Source organism: Aquarana catesbeiana, linkage group LG03 (genome assembly GCF_042186555.1).
Source record: "Aquarana catesbeiana isolate 2022-GZ linkage group LG03, ASM4218655v1, whole genome shotgun sequence".
Classification (NCBI taxonomy): domain Eukaryota; kingdom Metazoa; phylum Chordata; class Amphibia; order Anura; family Ranidae; genus Aquarana; species Aquarana catesbeiana.
In genome coordinates, this window is record NC_133326.1 from 53,199,279 (window position 1) to 53,212,065 (window position 12,787).

General features: G+C 40.4%; 1 protein-coding gene across 1 annotated transcript in view; it reads left to right on the forward strand.

Moving 5' to 3' along the window:
• The first annotated feature begins 246 nt into the window (after nucleotides 1-246).
• Nucleotides 247-12,787, forward strand: part of STRC (stereocilin) — a 74,285-nt gene continuing 61,744 nt past the window's right edge. The window contains exons 1-5 of the mRNA XM_073623524.1: nucleotides 247-1,228; nucleotides 1,571-1,595; nucleotides 5,245-6,544; nucleotides 9,990-10,052; nucleotides 12,411-12,521. Of these exons, the coding sequence (XP_073479625.1) occupies nucleotides 247-1,228; nucleotides 1,571-1,595; nucleotides 5,245-6,544; nucleotides 9,990-10,052; nucleotides 12,411-12,521 (2,481 nt within the window). The remainder of the gene's footprint in view (nucleotides 1,229-1,570; nucleotides 1,596-5,244; nucleotides 6,545-9,989; nucleotides 10,053-12,410; nucleotides 12,522-12,787) is intronic.

A 12,787-nucleotide genomic window follows, 5' to 3' on the forward strand; every position in this document is an offset into this window, starting at 1 on the left:
TGTGATTACATTTTATTAGACTTTTTCTAGCCATCTGAAAAAAGTTAGTACATGAAAAAAGGAAGTACATAGCAAAATAAAAAAGTATCGCTGTGTTGTTCTGTTGCATAATTTGAGGTTGCTGCCACAAAGATGCTAATATTTATTATTTTCACTGATATAGGACAAAATCAAGAAAGGCAGCAAAGCAACTTAGAAAAGATTTTTTCCAAATGGAAATCTAAAATTAAGAATCATCTTCCCATAATGTCGAACATGAAAACAAAACTTCAATCTGATGACATAAAATTGCTCCTGGATAGAATGGTATTAAATTTTGGATCTTTTTGGACTACATCGGAAAGTGATCCATCACTCCTTGGGACTCGGAAAAACAAAGCAAAGAAAAATCGTCTGTCTGAATTCCTCTATAATATTTCATCATATTTACAGAAAGAAGAATCAAACGAGCAGGAGGGTGAAGCCTGGAACTCATTGCTTCAACAGTTTCTCCAGATACCAGTGGAGAGATCTCCAACTTTACCACTCCTAAAGCTACATGACTTTCTTGTCTCTCTAAGAGGAAGTCAAAACTGGAGTGTTCTTCTCAACTTCTTACAGAGAGTTTTCAAATCAATTAGCAACAGTCAAAATGCTCTTAATCTTCTAGGACACAACTGGGAGATGCTCGGTGGTTTGATGGACACTCTGTTTCAAGCACTCCTTAGTGGAACCTTAACACGGACTGCAACTCTCCAAGGGGTCCTATGTTTTTTGATGGGTCACAGTAACTGTGGGCTTCATCCTGTTCAGATTCTAAAGCTCCTGTTGCCCCCTGAAGGCAAAAACTGGACACCTGTGGTCAATGTGCAGTCAGGGATTTCAGTTGCATCACATGGGAAATATAGGCCTTTCAATATGCTTTCAGAAAGCTTAAAGGAAAAACATGCAAACTCCAGTAGATTTAATCCTTTATCTGAACAGGAGGAAGTCCAAAATGTTTTTGACATTTTTTACCGCTCCAAGGAGAAGGAGAGTGGAACCAAGACTGTTGATGTGGAAGGGAGTCCAGAGGATGTTGTCTGGGAAGTACTAGAAGATATTCACTACAATCTTATGAAACGAATGGAAAGATCTGTGTATGACAACTTGAACAGAAAAGTCTCTCGTATGAAAGGGACCCTGGTGAACAGAGTGTCATCAGTGATTGGAATACCCCACGCTGATCAGAATGGAAAGTGTTCAGTAGGTAAGTTCCTATGGATGTATAACCAATATATATGAGAGAATATAAATGGCCAGACTATGGATAAATGGATGGTTTAATAAAATATTCTGAGATACAGTGTGAATCAGAGTTTGTGTGTATTAGTTCACATACAGTAGATCTAGTTTTTTTAAGACATGGGAGAAGATAAACAAATCTTTACAAAATTCTATCCTGTTCTTAATCCATGGCTCATATATCAAGGTGATCCATGGTCCTGTTCACTTGTCAAAATCAGATCAAATTTTTCTAGTTTAGATTTATACTGACACGCTTTTATATCAGTTGTGTTAAATTGACAACAATATCTGTTTTTTTTTTCAGGTAATCTGCAGCAACTGCTCTTGTGGTAAGTATTGCATCCACTGATACTGTTATCCTAAAAGTTTATGCCGGTGTCTTGCTGAGAAAGGACCCCCCCTGTACTGCGCAGGTGCAGCGACTGCGCAGTACGAACTACTGTCAGCCGACGGAGATAGCCGAAGCTCAAACTCTTCAATCAGCTGTACATGGCGCCTGCGCCCTAGGTCCAGGTTCCTTCCCCACCATCCAAGTGGACCTAGAGGGGGAATCAAAAAGAGCGAAGCGAGGCCTTGCCCGAAGCGTGGCGAGCGAAGCGAGCCCGCGAGGGGCCCTCTTACAGGCGCCGTGTACAGCTGATTTTCAGCTATTCACCTTTGGCTATTTCCGCCGGATCCTACTGCGCAGGCGCAGCGCCTGCGCAGTAGAGGGGGGTCCTTATCCGCCGAGCGGAACTTTCTCGGCAGAACACCGGGTCGTATGCACATGGGCCACCATCCAACATGTGCTTTTAAACTACTAGACCTCTGGTGAGAGGTGCTGCAGGCCTCTGGCCTAGTAGCAGCGAGCAACCAGAGCCAGCTTAAGGATTTATTCTGAGTGGGTCCTTCTTGCTTACAGAAAAAGATGTGACATTACTTTACTTCAGTATAAGTTTTGTGCAGGAGGAAAAGAGTTCTGGGAACACAGTCAAGAGTGATGTCCTCATTCCTTACACGGTAATGAGTGAGGAATTCCTAGAAGCAATAGTCTGCGGGAGTTAAGTAGAGGAGGAGCAACAGTCTGCATGGTGATGCAGGAGAAAGATCATAGCAAACAAAAGGCACATCATCTCTTCTGGCTCTAACTATGTGCTAGTGTGTGAAATCTTTAAAGTATGATGGTGAAATGAACTATCCTATGGGCATCCCATATACCCTTTTCCCCAACCAAGTTGTACCCCCCAATAGACCAAAAAAACAAAACCAGCAAAAGATTGTTCATTGTCTTCTGCAAGTGATGTATGGAAGTCTGGCAGCGGGGTGAATCGGTGGATGTTTGTTACTAGTGGCAACTGCATCGCTACAACTGTAAAATTCCAGGGGTTTCAGTATGGTGGGTATAAGCAGGTTCAGGCTAATAGTCTAGGACACTTCATCATTCACAGTGTACATCTATACACCATACTGTATATTCTGAATTACACAAATAATATTTATACATAAAAAAAAGCAAAACCTTGCCTTTTCTACTCAATAATCATAGAAATATAATGTAGAGCTAGAAAATAAAAACGCTGTGTTATGTATCAACAGTACTTTAAGAAAATTATTATCTTAGTGTGGCCCTCCTAAAAAATGTACTTTGTAGAGAAAGTAGGCACACACTAGTAATAATTATTGATAAAAATGGACTTTGTAAATATCAAAATGTCACTCATCTTGTTGTTTGCCTCTAAATGGCAACACTTTATTGCACATGGATCTCACTAGCATTTGTCTCCACACAGACATCCACTGATACTGATGATTAGCGGTACACCTGTCATGAATTGTAGCGACAACTCTTGTTGACTAAATCTGCAAGTGTACAACTTGCCAGTGAAAATGTGCAGCAAGTTAACAGACTCACAATTCAACAGTGCCACAAATCTGTGGCAAGTTATCCTTGCTATCTGAGTACTAGTAAGGCCCAGACCCACTTAGGCTGCATTCACACCTGAGCGTTTTTAGCTCATAAAATGCTTGTAAAAAACGCCCGAAAAAACGCCTGAAAAATGCCCAACAAGCAAAATTTTATTCATTTCAATGGCACCTGTTCACATCTGAGAGTTTTGTCACCTGAAGCAAAATGCCTGAAAAACGCCTTAGGCTCAAAAAAGAACATGAGCTTCTTTGGGGCAGATTACAGGCATTTTTTGGCTTTTTACATTGGTGACCTGTACAAAATCGCAGCAATATTGCAGTAAAACCGCTGTAAAAACCAGCAACTTTGAAACGCTCAGGTGTGAATGCAGCCTTATACTAACCTCTCCCGTCTCCCCTTCTGCTCTTTTCCTTCTGGAGCCTAGACACTGTTTCAGATGGTATTGGATTTTACACAGGGTTGTTGATTTCCATGTCCTTCTCCTCAAGTGTTGGTATTCAGGTCTGGCAGTAGGAGTGTTTCTACTGCTATTGTGTGTCCCCCACCCCCCTCAATTCCTGTCCCAGGGACTACATTTTCCTTGGAGTAGAAGGTGAGGAAGCATCTCCAAAATGGACAAGAATACATTGTAAAAGGCTATTGGTTTTTCTCCATACCCCAAAGACAGAAGACAAACCAGATATAAAAAATATCAAAATGTATTACATTAAATCAATTAAAAATAGGCAGAGCTCATCCAGTTAAAAAACATATTTGTCATAAACTCATCTCTAACCCTGCTGGGACATCAATGCTTGGTAAAGAAGAGCCTTGGACTCTCCTGCCACGTTTGCCATTTCCTGTTATTTTTGGGTAAGCTTGTTTGGACCACTACAATTTTCTGTTTATTTTTTTTTTCTATTTCTATTATATTGTTTTAATTATTGATGCAATTTGTATCAATAGTTTTTATATCTTTCAAGTATTATTGTGCTCCCTTTCAGAGTCTTTTTATCCCTCCTTCTTCCTGAAGAAGTGGCTCATGACGCAAAACATGTTGAGGGCCTGCCGATTTGTAGATCATCCTGCATCTGTAACTTACCCCTATATACTCGAGTATAAGTCGAGTTTTTCAGCACATTTTTTTGTGCTGAAAGTGCCCCCCTCGACTTATACTCGATTCAAGCACTTTTCTGCAGCAAAAAATTTCATTTTCCGAACCGACTTTGGGGCCCCGTATCTTATGGTGCTAGTTCCACTGGGTTTGCACACCAAATTTGGGGTTCTTAGCACTAAGTGGCCCCAAGATACGGGGCCCCAAATTCGATCAACTGTGTCCATCTGCAGCAATGTCATTTTGGGACCCTTTGGGTTCAGAGACCCCACATTTTGGCTGCAGCTAGGGGGCATCTAGGAACCCTTAACTACCGAGTTTGAAGTTCGGGGGACCTATGGCTGCAAATGGGCACAGTGAGGCTGCAAATGGGCATTGTTGACCCTCTTTTCCACTTACAGTAGCTGTGCATTTCTCACACTCGTCTTATACTCGGGTCAATAAGTTTTTCCCATTTTTTTGTGGTAAATCAGGGCCTCGACTTATACTAGGAACGACTTATACTCGGAACGACTTATACTCGAGTATATACGGTATATCTTGAATGTTCTTTACCAAGCATGTAGGTCCCAGTAGGGTTAGAGGGGAGTTTATGACAATTATGTTTTTTAATTTGATGAGCTATGTCTACTTTTAATTGATTAGCGTAATACATCTTTATATCCAGTTTGTCTTCTGTCTTTGGGTTACTGAGAAAATCAATGACCTCTTACAATGTATTCTTGTTTATAAATTGATGGGGTGTGGTGTCCTTCTTATTGAAATACCTCCCTTACTGGTACTTATTTTAGATATCTCCAAAATGGAGATACAGATGCCAAATAAAACTGACAGGGGTTCTTACCATCCATTACTCTATAACAAAATGTTGTGGCTAGAGATGTATTTTAGTCTACTGCATTCATAGGACAATCAATATTGACTCCCTTTTGATAATAGGTTTGTGTTTCACATTAACATGATGTTGTATTCTACACAGGGGAATAAAACATAATATATCATGGAATGTCCAGTCCCTTGGTTTTACATCAACAGGTTTTCCATCAGCTCCCCCAATCCTGACATGTGGTAAACCTGCTTGGAAAACAGAGGTCAAGACACATGACATCTCCAGGAGGTCACAATCTGATGTGCTGGAGGAATCTCAACCATATACTGAAGTCCTGGAAGCAGTATGCAATGATTCTATTCCAGGACTGCCTGGGGTCTCCAACTTTACAGTGTTTTTATACTGCAATGTGTACAATGCTACTGGCTACTCAGTAGATACAACGTATGACCTTCAGGCTGCCTGCTCTGATGCTGCGTGGTACCTTTCTTCCATGGAAGAAGACTCATTTTGGGTGTGGATATGCAGGGAATATTTCCCACTTGAATTTAATACTACTGTCTGCAAAAACTCATCATTTTTAAGGAACAGCCAAGATCTATCAATGATGAGTGACCTGTGCACTAATGTCTTCAACAGCTCTGAGGCCATCAGAGAACTACGGAACAATATTAGATGCTCGGATGTATGGCAGGGGATGTCCATAAACCCCAAATCCTTAAAGACATGCCTATTTGAAAACAAAACTTTCTTGATGGAGAAACTTTGTAGTAATAAGTCATTATCCAGCATGCCAGAGGACACTAGGACTTGGGTAACCAAACTATGTCAAAGACAGATCGTAAAAACAGTTATGCTGAATGCAAATCGTAGCTCTTGTAGCTACAAGTCCTGGGACAGTAATGATTTTCAAAATGGTACATTGGTGGAAGACTGCAAAGGGATCAACATGCAGGATTTTAAGGATTTAGTATGCAGAAATGCATCTTTATATTTTTCGCTTAAAGCTGTCCACCCGTGGGTTGTGGATTACTGCTGGAAAAATGTATCCTTAAATGGAAAATGCTTTCTCCAAAGACTGGCAGATGCATTACCTATTTCCCCTAGCTTTGATTCCTCCCAACTGTGTAGAAATCCAGTATCGTACATCATAGGTCTGGTCTCTCAATTATCCCAGTGTGACAGTGCGTCTTATGGCTGGGCGCTCAATGTCCAGTATCTACTGAAGATGCTTGATTTTCTCTTCACTTTCTCAGACCCGGAGCAGATAGGTAAGGAAACAAGGGATAGACTGGGAGAAGCCATTCTCCTCTCTAGCCTGCTGGATAATAGCTCTTTCTGGGCTTCTTTCAAGATGAATTCCTCGCTGAGCATCCTGCGGACTGTGGAGCTGTATCTAGAAAAGGAGAGCAGTGATTCTAATAAGGAGGATCTTCTGAGCTGCTTTAGCGTGAGTTACTCTTCTCAAATCAGATTTTAAAATAACCGTATTGTATGTGATCTGTTACTTGTAATATTTGGAGCCTGAAGTTTGTCTTAACATGGAGCTCATTGTCAAAAAAAATTACAAAGGGAAAGTAATCAGAGGCGTAAGTAGAACCTTCAGGGCTCTAGTGCAAGAAACAATAAAGGGCCCCCCTGACCCCCTGCCGGGGCTCCCCCCATGGCGGCTGACCTCCAAGGCCTGGTCTCAGACCTTTGATATTTCAACTTTGAGACAGAGAAAGGAGATTAAAGACACAGCCCTCAATCTCATTCGCTGCAGGCTCAGCAGCACAGAATGAATGGACAGAAATAGCTCAGTCTGTACAAAACTTCCCAGTCCTTCCCAAACTGCAGCCTCAATTATGAATGAACAGAGTCAGATCTGTACAGATCATTGACTCTATTAATTAAGACATGGAAGGGGCCAGTAAATTACACATTTACTGGATGCTACTGCACTCTCCATCATAAAAGCATCCCTCGCAGTAGGCGGCTGGAGGGGGAACCCAGCAGCTTTCCAGGGGATGGGGGGGGGGCTGCAGAAGTACAGTATATATAATAGGACCTAATACAATTTACATATTAACATAAAATAAAGCAAATAGTAAAGGCTCTGAAATAAATATATAGGTGCTGTCTTGTTTGCCATTTATGTATTTGTCCATCCATCAATGGGTTTTACACAGCTCTGCCATGCATCACAGCCAGCCTTGTGACCTTGCCTTTCCTTCATTGCAGTTAAGGTGTATCTAAACCAAAAAACAAAAAATTCATATATTGCAGTTTACCAATTCTTAGATCTGGTGGTTGCATTCATTTTCTTTTTTCTTTTTTTTTTTTAGATCTTCCCTTTATTTTCAGCTAGTATACCTGCCAGTAACACACTTCCTGTCTGGGGCTGACTCCTCTCTGTGGAGGAGCAACAGAGCCACCCTTGGGAAGCAGCATTGTCAATCAAGCAGATTTAGATGGACTTGACTAACAAATTAAAGCTGAACTATTTTTAAGCAATTAACCCCTTCCCGCCACCGCTGCCTCCCGGCCCTATAAGAGGTTCTAAATGCGGGGAGGCGGGCATTCCGATCATGTGACCGCTGCGATTGGCAGTCTTAGCGGTCACATGATGGGAAGGCTACTGATCGCAAATATGCATCGGGAGCTTTCTACCCGCCAGTTACTGTTCTGGGTGCACACAGGGAACGTACACTCAGCACAGTAATGTTTTTACATAGGGCTGCATATATGCACCCTCTAAACATTAAAGCCCACCCACCCAGGGGCCGCATCTATGCATATGGCCAGCGGGAAGGAGTTAAAGGAACAGTTTCATTCCCTTTTGGCATAAAGGTTTTACATAAATAAAAGCTGACCATTTTGATATTATACCACAAACCACAGTGCAAACAGTATTAAATTACTGCAAATGCTGTGCATACACCATAAACTTTGAATATCAAAACAAACATATCATAAGATCATAAAAAAAAGCAAATAGCTAGTAAAAGTCCAAAAATAATTTCTTCCAAAAGTGCTCCTGGCAAAAATATTCTAAAGTGCTGTAGTGCTCGAAAAATATCACACGGTGATCTGTGGTCCACACACCCTCTTGTGCTTTAACTCACTAGATGCTATGGACCTCCTAGCAGTACTGCATATGGATCTATCAGGTTTTTGCTGGTGAGCGGGGAGATGTCACTTCCTCTATATCCACCTATGTAATTACCACTCGTGCATGAAGGATAGAGAATCCATAAAGTATAGTGCGTTCTAGTTTATTATATTAACAGATTAAAAACGGACAATATTCCAGTTATATTTGCTTTGCACGAAAGTTCTTTATACAGAGCAGTCGGCTCGCTCCAGGGACTGGCTTGGTTCTCACAACCTCAATTGCGTTCCACCGCTCACCAGATGTGACGTAATTGATTTTTTTGGGAGTCCAAATACAGACTTTCACTAGCTACTTACTTTTCAGTTCACATTGGACTTTTTTTATGATCTTATGATATGTTTGTTTTGCTGTTCAAAGTTTATGGTGTATGCACAGCATTTGCACTTTAGTAATTTGGTACTGTTTGCGCTGTGGTTTGCGGTATAATATCTGATTGTACAAACACATAGCATGGGTGGATTGTATTTATATTTTATGTAAAAGCTGAAACTCATGTCAGTCTAAAATGATTTGTCTTAACCGTCTAACTGACACTTTTGTTGGACAGCTCTGTCTGTTAAAGTGGTGTTCCGGCCAAAATTATTCTTTTTAAATAAAAATACCCCTATAATACACAAGCTTAATGTATTCTAGTAAAGTTAGTCTGTAAACTAAGGTCTGTTTTGTTAGTTTATAGCAGTAGTTTGTTATTTTATAAACTTACAGCAGGCCGTGGCCATCTTAAGTGTGGGCATCTGAAGCCAGACTGTATTTCTTCCTGGATCTCATCCTTGCAGATCTCGCACATGCTCAGTGCAGCACAAGCAGTGTAATAGGTTTCAGGTCAGGTTTCCATATCAACAGCAGTTTCAGAGGAAGTTGCTGCCCCTTCCCCGAAGGCATTGCAAACAGGAAATGATGCAATGGGCCGCGGCCAGGGAGGAGGAAGTGAAAAATGAATACAGCAGATATACAGTAGGTGCTGAGAAAAAAAATATAAAAATATCCAATTCGTTTACAGTGCACAGTTTAGTGAGGGATGCTAAAGAGTTGTAAAAGTGGGTGGAACTCCACTTTAAAGAAAATTTAAAAATAGCAGACTTACTGGCTGGATCACCAGATAAAAATAAAGGATGGATAAGCTGCAATATATCAAAGTTTTGCTTTTTTAGATACACTTTAAAGTAGAACTAAACCCATGGATTTCCTAAAACAGTTACATTCAAGGCATGCAGTGATTGATAATGGTTAGCTCACAACTGATCACGTGTAGCACCATGGCAACTGCAGATCAAACAGAGGCTACGGTTGCAGCTTCCTTGACTGTAAAATGATAGGAGGGCTTAGTCAAGTACTCTATGCACACTACAAAGCCCATAGTCCATAGAGAATAGTCCATCTCATGAGCGAGCAAGAGAGGGTGTCTACATTTCTACATACAGTGAGAACAACCCTCTAACAGGAAATTGGATCACAGTGGCAAAAAAATATAATACTTTGCAGATTTGGAAGAGGCTGAGAGCATTTTCATGGACTTTTTGAGTTAGGAATACATACTTGAATAGAATTTTTTTAAAGAGTTTATGGTCACTTTACAGAAATATATCAGTCAGTAAAATGGACAGACCAGATGGATCACTTTATCATACATCAGCATTCCACATTATTGTTTCCATTATAACCACTTGTTCTTATATGTCTGGGGTATATTACAATTCTTAGGTCGTTAATCTGTATGTATTGTACATATGTCTGACAGCCCGTGCTCTGGGAACTCATTCAGAAGGAGGAAAATGTTACAGTTTTTGAAATTCTTCTTCAGGTAAGTCTTACATTGTCTGTCCTAGAATGTGCATTGATAAACATAATTTCTATTGATCTGGGAATGATCAGTAATATCTCAGGAAACTCCTACCCTAAAGCTTCCTGAACGCTATGCCAGTGGTGGGACGCTATGCTCAGTCCTCAAATGGGATCCTCAGATCATGATCTATAATTAGGAGCTAATGACTACTACTATATAGCATTATGCAAAATGTATTTGGATCCCTTATCAATGGTTTGTTGTAAGTTCCAGGAATGCAATAGCCTTTGCAATGAGATGAGGTTATTTGCTAATTAGTAAATACCTAAACTTGGCAAGCTTGCTTGTGCACAGCAGAATACATTTTTTAGGAATGATGTGTGATAAATCCACCAAAGCCATGATAGATATCAAGCCCAAGATATAATAAATTTAGAGATTGTTCCAAAGAGGTGTATTAGGCATAGATCCCATGTTACATCACTGATATCACATCATTCCAAACATATCCACAGTCAGTTTTCTGCAAGTGTGGAGGGTCAAAAATGGAAAAGCCCTACTTTGAAGAACTTCCTGGTTTAGGTCACTTTCCCATTCTACTGCCCATTAATGCATCAATCATAGCCCAAGCCACATCTATAATAAACATGGTGAGGAAGCCACAGGACAAACCTCCATGTGCAAACCAGTGTTCGCCCATTCATATGGGTGAAAGGGTCCTAGGGAATCTAGATGATACCACTAGATTCACTCCGCATCCTTTCATTCCATTTTTCATAGATGTGGATCGGGCTTTTAATTGATACAATGATAGTTGATAGCATAGTATGGGAAACTCAGACCTAACTGCTTAAGGAACTACTTCAAGCCCTTTCTGTTTTTGTTTAGAGTTATACAGTGAGCTGATATCAGTAGTTATGTGATCTTAATAATGTAATGTAAGATCCATGCCAAATATACCTCTTTGATTGGCTGACCTAGCCCAATAATAAAAATATACTTATTACTATTCCCCCTCTTCTCCCACATGTCCTTCCCACCTACCCTGCTCTTGCTCCACTCCTTTCATCATTTTTTTCATTTTACTGTCTTCTTTCTCGGTACTCATTATATATTTGAAGGCAGGTTCAGTTTTTCTCCACTGCAGATGGTGCTTAACCGCAGCGGCTCTGAAGCTGGAGAGTAAGTCAGTATGAACCTGGTTCCTTTATGGCTTCCCGGGTCACTGGGAAGCGATCCAGTTGGATGCTGTTGCTCCATGTGACTCTGGCAGCCATCTTGGGTCAATTAGAACCTATTTAAGGCCCTGGCTCCTGAGTTTGGTGTGCTTTATGCAAGTGGGCAGTGAAGGGAAAGGTACCCCATCTGTTAGGGATAGTAGGAGTGGTACGGAATGGTTGCTGACAAGGAGGGAAAGCAAAGGGTCGCATCTCCTCTGGGCATCTTCCCATTTGGGCACGAAATGGCCAGGCCACATTCTGCCCCTCTCTACAGATGCTGTCATTCCAGCCAGAACTTGCTCTGTTCACATTGCTGTAACTGTAAGTGCACCCAGCTTGGCAGTCTTTCCACTGGGATTGTTGTGAACTGTTGCTACTTTGTGTCAATGCAATTTTATTATTGCACCTGACTGTGTGAATTATTGCCGCTGCACCGCGCTGCACCCCACCTACATATTTTTTATCTAATGCTGACCTAGCATACCTTAATTAGTCATTTAAATTCAAAATTTATGTTTAACGACATTGGAGTAGCATCATGTTTCTGTCAATATCTTATACACATATTAATATTGTTTATTAATATTATTGTACAGGATTTATATAGCGCCAACAGTTTGCGCAGCGCTTTACAATATAAAGGGAGACAGTACAGTTACAATACAATAAAACACAAGAGGGTTAAGAGTTTGTCTTTATTTGCCAATATGGATAATATATGAAAACTGTATGTACTAGCAAAAACAAATCTGCTTGCCTAAAGCAAACAATCATCTTCTAGCTTCCATCTTATTTTGCTGTTAAAGTTTGAAAAATAAAGATGAATTCTATAAGTAAAGGTAGTCCCGGCAATTTTTTCATATATTAGCGCCAAAGCGCCAATGTATTTTGTATGCTATAACTGATGCTGGATCTATTGTCAAAGCTCTATTTTTTTATTCAGCTTTTTATGTCTTTTTTTACATTCTGTTAAATAAATAAATAATTGACAAATTCCACACTCTTTCTAAAACAAAACAAAAAAACACTTAAAAGAAAAAAGCACTGGAAGATATTTTTCACGTCTTGTGCTGCTTCAGTGAATAACAGACCCTTTTCTGCTTGATTGTCATCTTGAGAGTTACATTCCAAGTCATCCAATTTTGTTGTATCACAGGAATATTTGCACATGCCAAAAGAAGGATTCCAGAAGGTCCTCATGTCAGCAGAAAACGATGCAGTGGAAAGGTTCCTCTCTCTGATGCATAGGTCATGGCCCAGAATTCAGGTGAGATAAGATAGATTAATGACAAAGCAATATAAGGTAACATACTTTTACAATAAATAATAACTATTGCTTAAAATGGTTTTAAAGGCTAATGTTTTTGTTTTTTTTACCTTAATGAATTCTTTGCCAGGGTCAGCCTACAGTGTAAGGCTGCTTAGGGAGCCACCTTAGGGTGCCAGAATGGGGGTGGTAAAATCGGAATCCCCAGCCACTTGCCGAAATTCAGAACTTTAACTCCTTTCCGCACACATACAGTATCTCACAAA